Source organism: Xenopus tropicalis, chromosome 5 (assembly GCF_000004195.4).
Source record: "Xenopus tropicalis strain Nigerian chromosome 5, UCB_Xtro_10.0, whole genome shotgun sequence".
In the NCBI taxonomy this organism is placed as follows: Eukaryota; Metazoa; Chordata; class Amphibia; order Anura; family Pipidae; genus Xenopus; species Xenopus tropicalis.
Window position 1 is genome coordinate 124,758,033 of NC_030681.2, and position 21,772 is coordinate 124,779,804.

General features: G+C 39.8%; 1 protein-coding gene across 5 annotated transcripts in view; it reads right to left on the reverse strand.

Moving 5' to 3' along the window:
• epha4 (EPH receptor A4) overlaps window positions 1-21,772 on the reverse strand; it is a 48,396-nt gene that overhangs the window by 14,523 nt on the left and 12,101 nt on the right. For all 5 annotated transcript variants that reach the window (NM_001142103.1, XM_012970179.3, XM_012970177.2 and 2 more), the window contains 5 exon segments: window positions 1,586-1,697; window positions 1,815-1,974; window positions 2,086-2,210; window positions 10,443-10,778; window positions 15,780-15,935. In NM_001142103.1, coding sequence (NP_001135575.1) covers window positions 1,586-1,697; window positions 1,815-1,974; window positions 2,086-2,210; window positions 10,443-10,778; window positions 15,780-15,935 — 889 coding nt within the window.

The window sequence follows — 21,772 nt, forward strand, 5'->3', positions numbered from 1 at the left end:
CTGTAACAGTTTGCACTGAGGTGACTGAGTGGCTGTGAGCCCCAGAAGAGTTCCTCACTCCAGCTCCTGATAGCGCAACCCCTAAGCACCTTTGTTCTCTGTGAAACTGAAAAGTAGCAAGAACTGTTTGGATTCCCATTAGAAGCTGTGAGCTTGTCAGCTCCCAGGCTCCTGGCTGCATTGCGTGTGACAGCTTTATGGCTGACACTAAAGAGGAATCAATGAAAGTGCAAAGGGTCGACATTTCATTTTCTACTAAAGTGATCCATTGAGGGCCAATCACTGCCTGCCGTCTATCGACCTAAGCCAGCCCTCTCCCTGTTATTAACGAGGGATTATGAGAAGCACACACAGGCTTCTGCTGCAAGGATAAATAAGGTGAAAATCTTTTATTTAGCAGCTGACGCTGAAAAAATGTTGTGCAGAATTACATACTTCCATATCTGCTACAGAATAATAAAACCTAAAAGTGAAATGAAACCTTATGTTAAAGAATTATGTATTTCCCTTTATCTAGACATAAATACTCATACCCTGTCAAGGTAAAAATAATGGTGCCAACCTTTCCCTTGAAGGCACTGCATGGGGCAAAGATGCCTACACAAAAGCTACTGCAAGGTGCCACTATTTATTGCCGCAGTTAAACAGTAAGAACTGAGTTTGCAAGCTGTGCCATATATATTGTGTCCCACTATTCTATTCTGTTCTATTCTATTCTATTGAATGGTTTGGTGCCTGCTGAAAATAGTGTATTCAGATAAATGCACAATATAGAGCATTAAAATGACAACATTAACAAAATGGTACAATCTATCATGTATTTCTGTTTATAGAATGTGTACTTTGTTTATTAGTATAACTCTAATTTATGCTTTTAATTTAAAAATATGCAAAGCGATTCACCTGCTATATGCACCCATTTCATTAAGAAGAAACTGAATGCTGACCACTTTATACATAGGGTAAGCCCCTGAGAACCACCAACTGCTGCTGAACTACTCAGCGGTTTCTGCCAGATGCTGATAGTGGCAAACAGCTGGGGATTCAAGTGCAGGGCTATTCCTGCAAATCTGACACAAAAAGGATCCCAGGAATCAGAGGAATTCATTTAAATTTCAAGAGGGACTCCTGCCGATCTCGGCCTTACAGAGGACTTCTGCTGCTATATTCCATGCTGAGGAGATAAAAGCCCTTGGAAGGGGCTTTTTAATGTGAGGGTTATGTTTCCATGTTAATCTGAGAATGCTGCTTTTGTTTCAGGCTGCCGCTTCAGCCAGGAGAAGAAGATACACAAAAGCTGAAAGGGGAGCGTCAGACCAGTCTTAAAATAGCTAAGAAAGTTCTCATGAAGATACAGTCATTTTTTGTAATGAAATAATCAGAGGATGACTATTTAACTCAAATAAAACTGAAGCCACAACCCATTGCTTTTTTTATATATCGCCAATGATGGCAAAAAACTCCAGGTCACGAGTGTGGTACTGATCTACTCCTGGTACTACATACAATATCTGCTAACTTTTTATGTATAGCAGCTGCATTGAAAAAAGTAATAATGTATTATTGCATTACACAGGGCCCTTACCTTCTGCTGATGACAAAAGCAGCAATGAGAATGACCACAAGTACAATGCTTCCAGCCACGGACACCAAAAGCACAGTTGGGCTGGCTCCTTCACCAATCATCGGCGATGGCACTAAACATAATAAAATCATGGTAATTATTTAGTACTGGAAGCTGGAGAGATGCATCAACATATCTAGTTACAATTAATGAATTTCATCAATGCCATGAGCTAAAAACTCAACATTACCTGTATTTGTAGTGAACTCAAAGGGTCCACTAAACTCCCCATATCCTGCAGCAGTCCGAGCACGAACATGGAACACATAGGCCGTAAGGGGATTGAGACCTTTGATGTCTGCGCTCCGCGACGCCGTCTTAACAATGCGGTAGCTACGCTCGTTCTGGTCCTGTAGATGAATAGCAAATAATTTATCACATTTTTTCAGGCACCATTTTTAGGTACAGCTATTACAGTTTTAGCTGCCTTTGAAGTGTTTCTGTGCTAAAAATGAAATTACCTTTTCATAATACTTGACTTCATATTCCAGGATGACACCATTGGCACGCTCAGGCTCTGGCCAAGTCAACGAAACACTGTGCCTGGTTATCTCTTTTGGCTGTATCTGGGTTACAGTTGAAGGAGCTGCACAACACAAACAAGAACATTAGGTCCAAATAGCAGTCAACATTATTCGCAGATTAGTTCTCCATAGAGTCATTGGATGGCGATACAGTAGAGCTTTGTATAACAATGCAATGAACTGTTCAGCTAAGGATACCCTTAAACAGTCAGCTTGGTGGAGCCTGAGGACCGGATTAAGAGGCATCACATTTAGATATTCACCAGCAAGTGAATGAGAGCATCTAACTGTATGTTAATACCATATAAACAGCTTAGAGAATCATGGAATGTGAAGACCTATAGACAGGTGAGCTGGATTCCAGAGCTCCAGTCCAGTATTAAAGTAGGAAACATGAAGCCTAAAGTTTATGGATTTTACTGGTGTGAACTTTACTGCACTAGATAAATATCCCTTTTATATTCGTGGTCTATATATGATGGAGTTCTCCTGCAATGTAAGATTTATGAAGCTTATAAAGATGTTTACTAGAAATACCAGAAATCTATTTAAAGAAGGTGCTTTCTCTAGTGAACCCGTGTGTGTGTGTGTAGGAGCTCTAGGTCCCGCTTTTTTTTTTTTACCGATTCTCTGACTGGCCTATATTAAAAACTGTTAAGTGGGTTTAGTAATCCAATGCATCATCAAGAATACAACTTTCATTATATAGTAATGCACACAAGGGACCCAGTAGCTTAATATTACAGTTAGTAGAGGGGGGTTAAACAAAAGGATATGAAGAAACATTTTATTATCTGCAAATGCTTTGCCTTTCCCTTCCATGCCACATATTGGTTTAGACAAAAAGATCATTCACCATGCATGTTTCAGCAGGAGATAAATATTACTGTGCTCTCTGGCTGCTTCTTCTGACTTTTATTAGAATTTCTACTTGCAGTATTAGTATGCCATCAAAGAAACCACATGGTTAAAGGAATTTAAGTGTTATGTTTGCTGTATTAAAGCTCATAGGGTGTCTCCAAGATACTAGCGATTGAAGCTAATGTATTGCATTTTTTAATGAATACTTGAATGTAATGGTGCTGTCAATATGGACAACTCCCTGTGGGCGAGGATAATTAAAAGGAAAGCTAAAGCCCTAAAGTATGTTTTTCAGTGATACAGGATCATGTGTATAAGTTGGAATGGCCCTGGCTGTACATTACGTACTAAGAGTTTTGATCTGATTTTAACTGAGTTTTGCCCTCATTTATCAAAGTGTGAAAAAATGTGAAGGCAAAATAGAAACGAGAGACGGAGTCCCTGATCCGTACTCATTAGTGAAATAGTTCTGTTTGCTTGCTTCCTATTAATGAATCGCATACTAATCCCTTTGGGAGGTCTATACATTTGATAATGTTCACTCAAACTAATGAGAGATCTTGCTGACAGGACACTTGGCACTAAAATGGTTCTTATATAAAGAGCCAAACCCCAGGAGGTTACTAAAATATTTAGGGTGGGTAGCTAAAGGAATACGCACAGACAAAGAAGTGCGAGAAGTAAGATACTCTATGGAATATACCATCAATATTAAAGCAACCGCCTTGTTAGTAACATAAATATATTTATGTTTTTGCTTTTTTTTATTGCTGTAGCTCTAATAATTCATCTTGTTACTATGAAGATCAGAGAAAAGTGTACAGCAAAATATGCATTGTTTAATGTCATAATGAGACAGCAGCATAATACGGTATATACATGGACTTATTATGTGTTAAGCTATATCTCTTCAAGTATTGAGCCTTTAGATATTAAGAATTGTAAACCATCAAACTCCAGCTGCTCCAAAATATTTAATGCCCACCACTGAATGGCAGAGCTTTGAGACTGCCACAGTTTGCCTACCACCATCTAGGTGTAAATATATGTGCTTGTAAAGTGTATATTCTAAGAATGTAGCACATAGGAATGCAGACAAAATGTAAGAAAGTGACAAAAGCTGAGACTGAAGGACTTAATTGGGCCTGAAAGTGCTGTTTTGTAACTTTTTTTTATGACAGCTCTATTCTGCAGGCTCGCATTTTGCATTGCCATAAAGATATAGGGCTACAGGTCTAGTGTGACAAATTGCTTTAAGACAAAGGTGAGTTCAAAGCAGAGATGAGAATCTGACAGTCCCTGAGCAGCTCTGGCAATGATAGCCACTTCCTAAAGCACAGCTATTAAACATCTAGCACTGGTTTTACTGGTACCATCAACCTTGGTATCCTGACCTGAGGAACTACAAAGCTCCACATCTTCCCTCCCAGATGTTATAAACCATGTTTCCTGAGTACAAATTGCAGTTGAGCAGAACAGACGTGGACCCAGCACTAATTTCTCAAATGTAGACAAGAGATGTTTAGGAGGAAGAAAACAACTGCAATTAGAGAGTACATACCTTCAGGCAATTACAGGAGAAACGACTCTTTGTGGAAGGGACTGTAACCTGACCTGGACTTGCAAACCAAATGGTGGCCCAGCATGCCCAAACTAAACAATGTCTCCAAATCTGACAAGTTTGATCAACAATGCCAGTAGACTCAAAATCAGTTAGTGTTTGGAAGTGTGCTTTGTGCTATGTTTACGGGTGACATCTGTTTCATGTGGCACTCCTTTGAGGGATAATCCTATCTCACACTGCAAACAGAAAAACACCAACGGAGAACGCAACGCATGTACCATTATCCTTTAGTTGGCCATACATGGGTGGATATAATCTTACTCAGTCTCTCCAGGCCAACTCAGCAGCTTATTGCCCTGTGTATGGGGGGGGGGGGACAAGGGAAACTATCCATGCTACTCTCAAGCTACCAGTTGCCTTGATGTTCATCTATACCAGGTAGAGAAGCGTCTCTAGTCATAGAGATACAGCTGGTTGGGACTTCTGGGAGTTCTAGTTCCACCACTACCAGTGACCATCCCCTGCTAATCCCTATTTTATACTGTCATAACTTCTCAAAAGAGTTTCTTCCATTCCCAGCTATAGTCATGCTCTGCTGGTATAATGACCATACCCATTAGCCCTAGCTTCCAAGCCTTTCATTAAAGCATGTAGGTAGAGCTCAGCGCAAGTGACCAGCGTGTCTCAGCTTTCTCACATACAGAAGAGCTTTGTGTGAAATGTGGCTGCTAACAGCCCTCCTATTATTCCTGGGAAATTCCCTGTGTAAATGAAGCGTGATTTTTAATGCAGGTAAATTCAAAGTTCATCCGCTCTGGGCTTATTCATTATTTTTTAATAAAAGGCATATTCGCTCCAGAGAAAATATTCGCAAATACTAGGGAACCTACATACGTGTGCATATATGTGTGAGCTGTTGGCTCTGCTAATGGGTGTGCATGCCTGTGCCTCGTTCTATAATCCTCTCCTTAGGAACTCTCCTTTTCACTCACGCTTACCCTTCTCCTCTAACCGCATTCCTCACTGCTACTTTGGGCACTCGCTCCGTTTCTCTCTTTATTTTCTGCCACTTCCAAAACAAAAACATGAGCACTACACAATGTCTCTTTGAAGTTTCTTGCTTGAGTACATTTTTTGTGTTTTACAATGTGCTGCTCTTATGCTAAAGACAGAGATCCTAATCAGTTTTTCAGAACTACATATCCCAGCATTCTCTGATGCCAATAAAAGTAGGGGGCTAGAACCTGCAGGATATTAGCTATGTTTGCGTAATTCCACTTCATTTATAGACAGCAGGTATAGATATAGATTTCCCTTATAGTTTATTGGTTGTGATAGTATGCTTATGTCTTACAGGGAACATATATCCTAATTGTAATTAAAGTGTATCTAAATTTCTATACATATGTAGTAATGCCTGACATCGGATTATTATTTGATAAGAACTACCTTCCCTGCATATTTGTATTTGTACATATGGATGGAAGCTGCCATTGCGTTTAAAAATATAATGATTAATTAAAGTGTAGCTTCTTCCCTTTATTTTCAAACAGAATGACTTATTATACATATTTTGTTTATCTGCTTTTCATAAAGGCTGTCACTCAAATGGGGATGGTCAAACAGAATTCAGAAAACTGGCTTTGAATTAACATAGAAAAATGATTAGTCCTATGTAGCGGCCCTTCATGCAAACGTGACGGGGGTTTTGATAGGGTTTATTTATACATCACAAGTCTAACTCTTGAGCCCTTTTCAAAGCATCAGAATCCTAGGGTGATGATTTCGATTTGGGTTTTATAACAGTACAAAAGAAATCAATTACTTCTAGACAAGCAAATAGTAAGCCCAGCCCTTGAAAAAGTTATTAAAGTAAAGTGTGGTGAAGAGCGGGGATAGAAAAACATACACCAGGGCAATCCATCATCTTGTTAAAACACAATCCCAGCCTGTGTGTTTGATTAGTCTTGTGTCCTCCTGATTTTTTAACATTACTCAAACACCAGCTAGCTGCCCCCTGTGCTCCTCTAATCAATCATGTGACATCATAAGAAGACAGTGTCTCTTGGGGGGGCCGAGGGAAAGGGGCCTGTGATGTGCAAATAGTCTCGGAGCACTGGCAAGATCAGAGAGTGCTTTAAGTTAGTAAGTTTTCACATAGGAAACTGGTTAAGTGGGAGAAACCTACAGACTGAAAGGAATCCATCAATAACAAGAGCAGCTTGTATTAAGGCAGCCTTACAGTCTGTCACAGAGCTAAAGCTCAAGGAACCCTTCTGGGCAACAAATAACACTTTGGCTGGTCTTCAGCAGGCTTCTATTGGCCATTAACTGTGTGCCAAAAGGCGGCATCACTCATGAGTCACCTTTCATGACACATACGCATGGCATTACAATAAACTAAATCAACCTTCATCAGTGTAATGCTCACACCTCCTAGTGGGACATTAGCCTGTAGGTCTTCTCTAATTCTTCTCCATTCTCAATTCCCCTAGCTCTGGGGCTTTGAGCTGGCCATCAGGCATTCTGAAACTGTACTGAAGGCAAAAAAAAAAAAAAACCCCACAACTGGTAAATCCAAGAACCAAAACAACAGCATGCCAACTCATAAGCCTACGCATAGTTCTGAGCGTGTTGAAAAAGGCGCCAGAGCAGGTGATGCTACTAATTTGCAATCCAAAGTTGAAGCTTTGGTTATGTTTTGCATTCTTCCTGAATGAACGAATAGCCATAATAATGGAAACAATATTGTAGACGCTGGAAAATTAGATCAGGCAGAAACAGAAATGAAAAGATCAGGGCAAACCTGGACTAAAATGAAGGAATTAGCGATGTAGACAAAATCTGTCCCTCCACAATGTGCCTAAGAGATTAGGGTTTATATACACAACATACAACTTTTACATAATATAATAAATGTTAATTCTACTGATGCCAAATACTGCAGTATGTCATATTGTTTTTTACTGCCTAGGCCTGTATGACAAACCTTCAGCCATCTTCTACAACTTTATAGCCACATGGCATGTCTCCCAGCAGAACCTTATCTACAAAGCTTTTAGTTACAAGATATTATATGGAACTGGTTTTTTTTAGAGGAAATGAAAAAGAAGCCTTTTTAGAAAGTACATTGCAAGCTGACATCTAGAGTATGTGGCCCAGATTGATTGTCCCCCAGTAGATAGCGGCATAGACTTATCATTTATTCAACTTTTCCAAGCCCTGTTTGATGTCTTATAAACATGGGTTATCCATGCTCCATTGGAAATATCCCACATTTATTTCAATTAGGAAGGGAAGATAGAAAGAAACTAATGAAATAGGAGTCACATTGGCTGGGAAGTTGGGCTTTCTCTTCCTTGTTGCACTTACAAACATCACAATGACAGATTGCTGGAGATTCAGAGAATGCACTTCTTATCTGTAGGAATGCATGGCTCCAAAGGGATCCTGTATCATGGGCAATCTACTTAACCTGCACTTTTCCCTGCCTATTTGTCACTTGTCTTCAAGACTTTAAACTTGCCACTATGACCTGGCTGATACAGAAATTCAATGGGGGCATTTGAATTTCACATTGTGAATATAGCAAAGATTTTTGAAAACAAGAAATACAAAGGACCAACATGTTAATTGTCATAATGTCTTAATATACAAGCACAGCTTTTAATCCTTCATCACCGCTGGGCTGTAGCCCCTTCTATTTCAGAAAAATGTATTAACGCAATACTAAGAAATTACTTCTGTTCTTCTGCAAAAAGAAACAACCTGGAGATTAACCCTGGCAACATTAGTTTTTGCTAGCACCAAACAGCCACACTGAGTTCAGTTGATCAATCTCAGAACAGTACTTTCAGTGCAGCGGACCATAGACATCAACATACCTTAGTTTTAAATAAAGAACTGCAAACACCAACCGAAGCCAGAGGAGCACTTAAGCACCCAACCCAAAACACAACTGTGTTGGTAAACATGATATATGGTAGCCAAAAAAGCTCCACCCAGGCAATGTTATGTTTCTGATCCATCTGGCAAGGTTCAGCTATCAACACAGTGTCTCAAACATTAGCCATAAGACTTTTCCTTGTGTGCATAGGTCAACACAATAATACAGTGGGCTCCTGGGGGACAGACTGTGCTCCTTAGGCTAATATCACATGTGATGTTTTTCCATTATGCTTTTAAGAAGGCATAAAAACACCTAAAATAAATACACATTATGATATCCTAAGATCCATTAAACCCCACAGTGGGGCTTTTGAATAAAGACTTTTTTTTATATGGTAGTAATAAAATCAAGAAAACTTTTTCTTTATTGCTGCACTAGCATTCATCCCACCACTGGCAAACCAGGCAACTGTATGCATTTTGACAAAACAAGCAATTTTTAGTTTTTTGCAAAGATAGCCTACATCTCCAGCTATATGTAACTAAGTTCACTTTCATATGAGAAAACTGTGCTGCAATAAGAATGCTTGGTGTGCTCCTAATGTAGGACTGCTTTGTAAAGTCTGCAGCTGCTTAAAACTATCTGTCACCTCTGTAAGGGGAAAAGCTTGTCCAATTTATTTACACACTTTTAGTGCTAATTGGTGTATCCTGTGTCCAGCAGGCTGCAATGTGAAGGGGGAAAAGAGCACAAGGTGATGCATTCGGGTAACAGATCCCAAATTTGTTTTGTATGTGTCTGTTGGCAGAGTACAGCCTGGTGAGCCCTATACAAAGAATCTAAAAGCAGAGTCAATATCCAAACATAAATCCAAGACCAGACAGGGGGAACAGAGAAAGCCTATTATATAACTCATGCAAATCCAACTAGAAAAATATGGTGTTTCTTTGAGCACTAGCTGGCCCTTCTGTTCTACAAACAAAGCATGTGGAGCATATTTACTAAAGCAGCATGGATACATATTATTTATAGCCATTCTTGCTGTGGATGCAGAGGGTCAGGGATGCACAAAACATGCCTGTACTTTATGTCTTTCTATGCCACTGCCAGCATCTGTGTGCTGCATATCAGCAAAATTTACTTGGACATCCTGACCTGCATTAATGGTGTCTATATTCCACCTCTTTGCTCTGTTTACTCCTGGCCACGTAGGTTTGTAGCTCAACTGCATGCAGCTGGGTGGGGTGCCTACCAAAATCATCCTTAGCTAACCCATTTGCACAGGGATGTCTGACATGCTTCTTCAGTTGTAGTGGTAAAATAATCAGGTGTTGGAGGTCACAGTCTGTACATCCCTGTCTAACATTCTGTTTATTGCCTTCTTCCCTCTTATAGAAGTTGTTTCTCATAATAGTGGACTTTCTTTTTTTATTTTTCTAGGGAGGTTACTACAAAGTAATTTTTCTATTTCCCCGCTGACCGGAGTTTAATCCGGGCTTCATCACTCTCTCATAAAACGCGCAGAGGAAATTAATTTCATGATGGGTGAAGGTGCTGGCCTCGGAAAGTAAAGAAGATGATGAGCTACACATGTTGCATATAAGAGCAGCCCAAGCTCATGCCAGCATGCCAGAAGATTTTCTCACGGCCCAGTCTGCTTGCCTCCTGAAGTTCCTGTTCCTCCAGATGGCTACTTCTCATGATGACTGTGCACACAGGCACCCAGATTCACAGCCCATGAAATGATGGGGTGGATGAGAAGCTTAACACACACCTAGTCCCTATTTCCCAACCCAAATGTTACTATTTTTATAATCAATTAAGTCACTGGGTCACAGAGAAAGAAACACTTATGTTTGCTACTTGTTTCGAGCTTTGTCATATTAACAAACTTTACATTTTCTAGACCTATATTTTCTAACAGTTCATTTTTATTTGTCCATTTGATATAAAAACTATTTGTTCTAAGAGGCATCTTACCTGCTTGGTTGGTGGTCACAGTAACTGACACAGCCTGATCTTGTCCTGGGTTCTGCTTGGAGACACCATTAATGGCCCAGACCTCAAAGGTGTAGTTGGTATGGGCTTGCAGGTCAGTGATGGACACTTTGGTAGTTTTCAGGCCATTCTGCTGGGGGCTATAGTGCACTCCACTGCCACAAGGCCGACAGCGAGTCAGGTCAGAACCGCACCTTTTACAGACCAAATTGTAGGTGACATCAGGTCTTCCACCAGAATTCTGTGGAGGACTCCACTCCAGATTCACAGAAGTCTCGTTGACATTTGAAATTAGGTTCTGAGGAGCAGATGGGGGTCCTGTGGAGTATAAAACCAGATGTTAAAAGGGAAATATCACCTGTACTATGAAGTTATTGTTTAGAACCAATAAACAATATTATTCGTTTTCAGTTACATTAGGGCAGCAGTACCTCCAAATGCTCTGTGGAATACAGATATATGTTTTATCACCTTGCACCGTATAATTTATATATTCGGTTATCAATACCTCAACATATGAAATGCATTCCATCACTTACTGTAAATAAACATAATGCGTGCATACCAAAGGAGCCAGAGGAATATGATTTCTCAGCAACATATTCTAGAGGGTACCTATCCAAAAGTGCCCACTTTCACGTGGGAAAATGTGCCACAGTAAATCAGGATCTTCAGACAGCAAAAAGTCAGTAATTGGTATGTGGGACAAGGCCCAGGCAGCATCTGAACACAGGGGCAGCCAAGCGTAAAACTAGGCACGCAGATGCTGGCAGGTCTGAGGAGGGAGATGGGCCAGAAGCACCCCTCCTTCCAGCATGAATGGAGATGGTATGGGAAAAGGGAGGGACAACAGTCAATTGAAGAGCGCATCAAGGTGGGAGACAATGTAAACTACAGTCCTGACGTTATCTCAGACAGTGTGCGGAAATGGAGGTGTCATTTATGGCAGCTGTTTTCCAGTCTATCTGCCCATGGCTGACAACTCTGTGACATTCTGGTTGCCACCTTTTAAGGAATATTTGAAATAGAGAAAAGAAGTCTAGGAATTAGGTTACTCAGCCAACATCCTCTAGGTACAATATATTTTTTTTCCATTCCGAAACAAGTACAAAGACTGGGTAGAAAACCCATGCCCCCCCCACCCCATTATTTATTCTCAGAACCCTTACAACCTGTAATACATTAATTTGAGTTCTGTTCGGGCAGCAAGAACAAGCCGTAAAAATTCAATGTACAGCCTCTGGAGACTTATATCCCCAGCTGTATTCTTTCTTCTTGTGTTGGTTTTATTAGAGACTTCATTTTCCTACGTCTGGTTTGCAACTGTTTTACTCTGCACTGCTCAAAAGAATACAATATAAAGAAGTTTGCAGTCACACTTGCATTTCCTATTTTTTCTCCAGTGGCTTCCATTTTAGGTCTACTTATCTTTAACTCTTACAAATCATTTTAGCATGAATTCTATTGCCTGTATAGACTGCTTTACTAAACCTATATAGTTATCCTGCTTACATTTAAATCACTTAAGGAATATTAAGTTGTGTTTATTACAGGCACTTTCTCAAGTCCATGCATTTTACTTTACCCCTTCACACACTAATCAAAGCAAGACCTCAAATGACCTTGCACCAAGTGACCAGAGACTCATTGTGAGATTTCAATGGGAATAGAGGAATCATTCAGTTTTATGTCTACTCCAATTAAATGCAAGAGATATATTGTATTTGTCCTTTCTGTTTGGTACACACACTATTCTGATTTCCCATTCTGTTTCTGTTTAGTAGTTGGCTAAATCTCCCGACAGGGTTCTGACGAAGCCATTTAAATGACAGTTTTATCTCTTTCTCTGTCTCTGGCAAGTTTTTACTAGGAAGGGTGTGTGATTGGGCTAAAATAAAAGTCAGGTCTATTATTCTATATAAAGCAGATGTTTGGGGCTCAAATATGAATTTCTCATGTACTGGACATATAATGAAATCCATACAAATAGGGTAAACTGTTTCTGTAGTATTACAATGCCCTACATATTGTGTGATATATAAATGTTGCTGCTCATAAGGGATCTAAGTATCTTCAGCTATGTAGACTGACGTTTGATAAGGCTTAATGCTCAGTACAGCAGATAATAAGCAGCTACAGGCTTCGGCTGCAATCAAGCCAAGGAGGGCAGGAAAGTGCTTGGCGACAGATAAAGTGGATACTGAATTCATGTAGCTCGTGCAATTGTAAAAACGAGAAAAGTTCTCGCTTCCTTTATGTCCCTTTCAGATGATAACCTGAGCTGAAATGCCCCAAGCAGGGTAAGTTATGAATTCCCCAGAATAGAAGTTTTAGGTTAAATACAGACAGTGCTATAGACATACATTTTTAGTAAATAACCACAGGACACTGATGGTACAATATTTGTATATTTAAGCCTGTAAGGCTCATTGCCCCCCATGCCACCACAACAACGCTTGAACTCAAAACTGAACTCTGATCATTGATTTATGGGCCCTCCTGTGTACTATACCCCCATATGTAATAAGAAGCACTAAGTTTGCCCTCTAGCAGTAACCCATAGCAACCAATAAGATGTTTGCTTTTAAACAGGTGAAAAGTAAATTCTACCTGCTGATTGGTTGCTATGTGTTACTGCTCCTTGGCAAATGTAGTGCCTTTTATTACATAACCCCAACAGTAGCAACCAGTATTTTACAATTTATTAGCATAACTTTTTGGGCTTAAGGTTTTGTCGCTTAAGAGGTTCTTATCTTGTATAATCTACTTTGAAGTGCTGCAATTTATACATCTAAAGTGTACATTTTGGTTACTAATATTTGGTTATAATACTGATGCCATTTGATGGGCCAGACTAATAATGAAATGGATCATTTGTGCTTCAGAAGGGCCCAAAACATTCTAGAAGAATTTATGAGGTGACGCCCATGTGATATGACCTGTAATTAATCCAGTGTTTCCCAGGGGATATAAAAGCCCTAAAACACTAGGCAATCACAAGCACAATAGGAAAAAGTCTAAACTTTTTCAAAAGGGATTCCAATGGAACTAATGGAGAGACCAGCTCCCTAAAGGTCACAATGGCTTATAGCGGAGCAGCTGGTTCTTTTGCTTAAATTACGCTCTACTGCTTGTGCTCTGGGAATGCCGAGACAGATGTGCCACCAGCACTCTGATAATTAATTATGTCCATCCGTTCAAGTGCTGATGAGACCTGCTTATGGTGATGGACAAGGCGCTACTGTGGTTGCAACCTAATCATAAGTAAGGGAAGCTGGGAGCTAGGGTACAAATCTAGGCAGTGGCATCATATTATGCAGATATGCAGTTAATAATAAAATATCTGTGCATGACAAGCATCAGTGTGTTTTTACAATATATCCTCTTCATCTCTTCATAATATAGACAGATATTTGCTTTTCTGTGCATACAGTATTTTAATATATATATTAAAATATTGTATGCACAGGAAAGCAAATATCTGCCTTTATTATGAAGAGAATAACAGTCATTTAGCCTAGAGATTTTTTAGCTTGCGCTTGCTATCTTGAGACTGTTCTGGAACGCTCTTAGAATCCGTTGTGCCACCACCCCTGCAGAAAGCAGTAGGCACTGCAGATTCCCCGATAATTGCTATTGTGCTGTTCTGTGCCGGCTTTATAAAGGTTTGGAGGAGGGGACATGTTTCGATGAAGGTTAAATACTGGCAGAGATGGCAGGGGAAGATGCTAAAAGCAGTACCAATAACCGGCTGCATCGAACTGCACTGCAGACACTTCCAGCAGTGAGCAAATGTAGGCAACACAAGCAAAACCCGCTGAGACCTGCTTAGCATCTAGACCCAAGTCAGGAAAGGCACCGCATTCATCCTTGACCTTGGGGAGCCAGCGAAGGTCGGCAGGCTCCTTAATCTCCCCTTACATTTCAGCAAGCAAGCTACTGGTGGCAATGGTGGAATTCACCGGCAGGTTTCCCCTAGTCAATTCATTAGGGTTCATTACGCGGATAACTGTCAAGACGCATTAGATGAAGTGCTGAAGATTAATAGGTTGCAATGCCCATTTGAAAACAATATCCTCTATAAAGGAACCAAGAGCCAGAGCAACAAATCACATTACTAAAAAAAATACATTCCATAAACGGCATGTTGTATGTCTGCTGTATGAATCAAGGAGATACTTCATTTTTCATCCACATCCCATAGACCTCACTAAAGCAGGAAATATTTCCTGCAGTTTGACTTATGAGAGCGGCACAGTCCTTGTCAGGTAAATAGACAATTTATACTGCATTGTGTCACATTTAGCCGCGCTATCTCGGCAGACACTTTAAGCAGCCTTTTATTATCACTGTATGGTATGTCACTAGCTCAAGGTTAAAGATTTGCTTTTTTGTGGAGTAGATATTTGGAAAACAGCACATTTTTTTTCTGTTACACAGATATCAGACTGAAATCCTTACAGCTTTTAGGCTGTAGAGTTCGCATGCCATCATTATCATCACCAAGCCAGTTTCTAATAATGATGGGGGATATAGCGGACAAGAAAGGTGAGATTAATATCCCTATTTCTGCCCTGATACAAAAAGGGTTAAACATGTTTCAGTGTAGACTGATGACTTGACTGCCTGGTTAATAGAGGGCACAGAGGGCAGTCAAGGGGTTAAACTTCTCTCCTAATCGGTCCCATTGCTGAACAAAAATCTGATTTTAAAGACCAGTGGAGCAGAATCTACCACCGGCTCAACAGCAATTCTGAGATATGTGTGTGTTTTATCTCTTCATTAGCACAGCTGTCACACTGAGAGACTGCTTAATGTGGGTCTGAGAGGAAAATATAAGTGTGAAAAGTGCCAATATTGATGTTCAAGTACATGGCCCCTATATTGTGATCCATTAAATGGGCACCAATGACTGGAGAATAAAGCGGAGTCTTATCAGCATATGAAATACCAAGATTGTTTTTAACAAATATACCTACAATATTAATACTAACTTAGTATTGTAAGGGTAAATATAAGATTTAAATAAACCTTCCTAGGACCAGTAACATTTATACTCCTTAGCACTCTGACAGCTTCGACAATAGGCCTAGTCAGAAAACAAATCAGGTTGGAAAGGATTTACTCCCCAAATGTCAGTCTAGTAAATAATCGCATAGCTACTATATATTATAATATCTGTATCCCTCAAAGCAAATTATACAGGCAATGTACAATCTATCCAGTTTCAATGGAAACCAAGGTTTTTAACCAAAGTTTTTTTCTGTAACACAACTCCAGAAGAGCCACGATGAAAAAAGATGGCAAAGGTGGACTTACTGGTGCAGGGCATTGAAGCTGGGTCAGTGTCAGCCCGAAAATAGCCTCGGTCACAGGTGCAGGAGGTCGAGCCTTCCCGGAGAGCATAACTGTGGGGGGGACACTTGGAGCAAGCTGCATCTGTTGAGAGGGCTTTGTAGTATCCAACTTTGCAGGCTAATGGGAAAAGAAAGTGGATATTAATTAGTGAGAACCAAGAGATGTTCAAAATGGCTGCTCCATACTTAAAGTGACAGATGGGAGCCATGTTTTTTTTAATTATTTCAGGAAGCAACTTCTACAACTATCCACATTTTGACACAAAAGGTTTGTTGAGAAAGGCTGCCAAGGCAAAACATGGTGCAACTACCATGGCATTACCCTTGGTGTCTGTTTTGTAACCAGCCTGAGGAAGATAACTAGTTAATGGCTCGTAACTTGATCCAAAGCAGCTATCCATTAAGGTTATCCAAAATTCCAGTCTTCTTAGTGTTTCACCCATGTTAAATATGACACATATCTATATGTTTTAAACCCTGGGTCTTAAGAGTAACTACCAGGCTCTGCCTGATTTATTTAACATTCCAATCATATGGCTACAAAGGCCTGTTAAGAAAGCAAAGCTACTCTACACATAACATTCATTAGCCCTATGCTAATTTTCCCATACAGACTAGGTTACTTTGAGAGCACCCTTGTAAAATGTAGTCCCTTCTTCATAATCCCACACCTAACCAATGTCTTAGGTGAAAAACCCAACGGCTCGCAAGGTGCCTGATTAGCTCCGCGTGGAAGAAATCTCAAGAGGGAGATTGATAAGAATCAGAAACCGCAGCTCGACAGACAGATAGACTGGGGGTCAGACCCCTAGCCCCACATCAAACGCAGCCTCAGCCCCTTGCGCACAGAATGCAAAACCCACTGGAAGCTGCCTGTCACTCAGCCTTCACAGATAAACAAAGGCAGCTTGTGCACAGCCAGCAACTGTTTGCAAGAAAGCCTCACTTATTTCTTCTTCTTCTCTGGACTTGACAACACTTTTAATACAGCTCAATGAACACAGGCAGCCTCTGTACTGGAAGAATATACTGCTGCATTGCATGTTCAGGAGGAATAAAATAGCCCCTGTTATATATCAGGTTCTAGAGTATGGCTATGCACCTATTGATGCACTGAAGTCAGAACGCTGATCTTCCCTAGCACAAAATATTGCATCTTATTGCAAACTTATCAAGGTTTATACCTGAAAATTCCTGCCAATATTATGTGTTGTGGTTACCTATGGAGTGTCTTCTTGTTACTGCATAATCAAAATAACTCTAGCGACTATAAGAGGAATTCTGCTTCTTGCTTAGATCCTAGTAAGAAGCCATGTTAGTAATGGCATTGCCACTGGTTTTCTAGATCTTACTGGGTCCCTTCAGCTTTTGTAATGGAATGTTGACTGGCTGGTCTGTCAGTCAAACACAGGTACAGGTTTTGTTTTACAAAACATATTTAGAAAGTATAAGGGTTGTCTTGCACTGTCATCATTAAAAGCATAAAATACATAATTTCACATACAGAAAACAAAATCAAAAGATGAATATAAAATATTCAGGTTCTGTATCTGCAAGACAATGCACAGCATGGCTGCAAAATGTAAAGCTCCAGCACAGAACAAACATGGACCACGTTAAGGCAGAACAGTCCCATGTCTATATAATGATACCATCGGTGAGACGCATGATATTTCACAGCTACAGCTGTTATTTTTTTAATTAGACAGGGAAGCTCATTCTTTCTCTTATACATGTACAGCATGAAAGGTACAAGGGATTTTATGTCCAGACACACAAAGAATGATTTCATTAGGGAACTTGCATGCAATGGGGCAAAGACTCATTTACTCTGTATGTGATGCTATTGTCTGCTTTATTGTGTACTGCTAATTCATTCTCACAACAAATCCCCATTCTCCAGGCCCCAAATTAAAGTCTCTGGTGCGTGCTTAATGCTGTTCTTGGTTTTGTCCCTTTCCTTTTTGTGGAGGATTTGCTGGATAAGACTGGGGTGGGGGGTATAAGGGTGATTTGGCCAGAGCTTTGGGTCCATCCTCTTTGTCCAAAGCTTAGTTCATATATTCAGCACAAGGCCCAAATTCAATATCCTTGGTTTGGCTTTGATGAGCTTGCCCCCTCCCCTTTTCAACACATAACAAAAGCATAAGCTTAGTCCATATGACCCAGGTTAAGGTTTTAAAAAGTATGGTGAGAAATGAAGGTCTGTCACTCTCATGCTCATTCCCAGAAGTGACAGCCAGTTAGGAGATATCCCTTAGCATAATAACTGACAGAACATTACTTATCCAAACCCCCATATGTTTGGGGCCTAGATTATGATAAATCTGGTAATGTCATGGGAAAAAAGTCAGTGGATTTCTGGGGCAAACAAGAGTCCCAAGTAATGTGAAGAGCACAATCCAGAATTAAATATTTGTCCTGTGCACTGCAACAAAAAAAAATCCCTTGCCAAACATTTTGATCATCTCAATATCTTGAGTTGCACCAAGCATAGATATAGGTTCAGCAACTTGATTACAGTTGACAGTGTAAGTATATGTATATGGATAGCACATTATTCTATAAAATATTAACTTTCCCTACAATTTCTTTGTCATTCCATGAAAACTACAAATACTGTATGTAACTTGAAAAATAAATTAAAAAGAGTGAATGTTAAGGTTCCCCACCCCATGGACACTTATGACAATTTTGTCTCCACTAAAGATAAACTGGGGGGGGGGTATTACTGGCTACATAATTTGTCATCTTTTACCACAAGACCTGTCTTGACAGTCCAGTACCTTCTAAAACAAATGACCAATGAATATAAAACATTAGGACCAGAGCCCCAACAACATGTTTCATATCTATAAGCAACCCAAAAAGCTCAGCATGACAGATACGCGTTTAAGGGCGGCCTGTTAGCTAAAGAAATAACAGCAGAAGCCGACTGGGTGCCTTCACTTCAAGCTAATTAATTGGTTAACTGCTGAGTGACAACGGCTAATCCTGTTAAAGCCCTCCTGTATATGCGCCCTTGGGGAAAGCAAAAGCCCTGGGTCTTTCATTTCAATAATTTGCTACTCTGATATTTTGTTGGAGGATAATTTCTAGGGGCCCCTGCCAGAAAGACCAGATAGTTTTTCACCTTTGGTTAGCCATAAAATGTCACTTCTTTATGCTGCATTATCACCAAAGTTCAGCTATTATTATTTTTTTTTAACAGAATGAGTCACTGGCGTCGCTGGCACAAATGGAGCAAGGGCAGATTTCAGTATTCATGAGCTCAGCACAGAATCAACCCTGACAAACTGAACAGCCATCACTTAGCAATCTGTTCATGAGAGGCAGTCGGCAGTGCGGTAGCGTTCAGCTGTTGGTAGCAGAGTGTTGGCAGGACAAAATTTCCAGCTCTACAAACGGAAAAAAAAATCTGCAGGTTCGGCTCCACTGATTTTTCCATCTGTAAGTCCAATGGTTTGCCAGGCTTAACCCATACTACAGCGTTCCCATTCTATTAAATAACCTTCTTTGCCACGTTGAATAGAATCTCTGCTAGAATTATACCTAGGGCCCAATAGTGTTATAACACCACTAGTATAATTGCCTCCTAACACAGAGCACAGTGGTTTACACTCAGATGCAAGTTACAAAATACAAATATCTGTAAATTTACACTTAATGGTTAAAATTTTGAATTTTTGAACACTGAATTTTTTTTTACTATTTCATGATCTATTTTCTGGGCTCCCTTACAAAGAAAAAAAAATTCTCACTTCTACTTGGTTGGTCTGTTTTGTTCTGTCACTGTGGTCCGTTTCCTTGTCATTCTGTGCCCAACCCTCTATAATTTTAACGTGACTGCTTTTTCACTATTTTCTTTTTGTTTTGTGTATTGAAGTGCACGGCAGTAGATTTTATTCTGATGTTGTACCTATTAGGCAGACCTCATCATTGTCCTTCCATTTGAAATTGGGCTTGGCCAAAACGGGTGGTCTTGTGAGAAAGAAAAGGGACATAGGACACTTTCTAGAGGTTGTGACTTCCAGTGACACTTTTATGAGCGCTGTGAAATACTTTTGTTTTTGTTCTACTGTCTTCTTACACCCAATACTACTATGACCCTAACCCCTATTTAACCTCTTTTTCACCTTCATACCAAGGGCCAAGTATAATTTATTAAGTGGTAGATCTCTACAGGATTTTCTCATGGCACTGACAGTTACCTTTAACTGGTATGTACAAGGCTTTATCATACTTTGCAAATCTGGATAAACAAGATAAATGTTGCAGTAAGAAAGAAAATATCACAGATCCATGGTTATTTAAGTAGATGTAAGTAAAAGATTGTTTTCAAATTTCAATATTGGGGATCTACCAGGGTGGTGGGAGCTGTAGTACAGCATTAACTGCCAGTCAAAGGATGAAGATCCAACTATATTGGCTGAAGAAGTTGATTAGATCACTCAGGAACAAGGCATTGAGCAAATATTTCATACTGCTGGAAATAGTAAAGATCCAGAGGCGCAGTGAAAAATAAGTGCTTTACACATGCCACCGGTAATTAGAAATGTAATAGATAAAATCCTTCTCTTGCCCAAGTCATTAATTTTTAAATCAAAATGGTTAGCTCCAAACCATGGCCCATTAATGACAGTCCACCCTGGGGTAACCTCTGATATTTTATAAAGGAGAAAAGCATTCTGCTGAGACCTCTCTCTCTAATGACCCTTATGATGGAGTTAAGCATTAGACTGAAATGGATCCTTTCTATACCCAGAGATTAGAAATGTGCACTTGCTCCTTTATGGATAATGGAATTTTCTGCCACGATTTTAATATGCATTTCTAACAAGGTAATTACTAGGGTCTGCTTAATTGTGTGCCTGTAAAGCCACCCATGCATCAAGCAAATAACTGGAGTACTGTCACCGTACCTAAGGCCACTATTTAACATTCAAGGAAACAAGTGATGCCAAATACACTGGATACATTGGAGGGCAAACCACAGACGGCTTATCTATCCATGCAGACTGAGGATGTCCAGTCTCCAGCCCTTCAAATGTCATTCAGCTAACTGAACTGAATCTCCCAGCATCTTTTGACAAGATTTATCTGTCAAGTTATGTATATTAAACTATATGACTTTATTCCTACAGATAAAGTATAGCACATCTATACCTCAATGTAGTTATATTACAAAGCTTAAGGTATATATCTTGTGAACGGGAAAATCTGTTCTTTTTCAACAGGCTGTATAAATACAACTATTTCTTGGTTTTACTCTTGATTTTAATTTTGGTTAAAGCAGCAGGGAAATCAAGGCTAAAATATGGGTGAATTTTTTGAGTCCTTGGGAGTGCACCTGTTATGCACGGGAAACTGATAGTAGCTGTTATCTTTCCATTTAAAAGGTTTAATAAGGAGCTCACCGTGTTCCTTTCTCTGCTGGAGTCCTTATAAATCAACCACTGCACAGCCAAGCAGATAATGAAGTGGCAGTTTTTCAAGCACATTACAAGGGGGCAGGGAAATGGGGCCTCCAGGGATAAACATGCATTAACACCAATCACCGCTGACAAAGTCCATATCGTTGGCAAAAAAACTGGCAACCAGACTACAGCAGGAAGGCTTAGTATTTGTGGGCGTGGCAAGTCCAAGTCTAAGTAAATACAGAATAAAAATTGTTTAAAAATGAGTGCTGTTCTAAGTCCCACTGTCAATAAATGATCCATTGGCATAGAGCTAAACCTCTAGTCTAGATCTAGTTTGAAATGTGATATCTTAAATTCCATTCTCTAATCAAAGTGTTATTATAAAATTCATTATCTGAATTCTTGAAAGTGAGTTAAGGAATTGACAACACAACTTGACAACACTACTTACTGGCAACTGACAAGGAAAAATGTAGCCTACCAAAAACAATTACCTTTCATTGTACAACTAGTTTTACTTTTAATATAAGGTGGT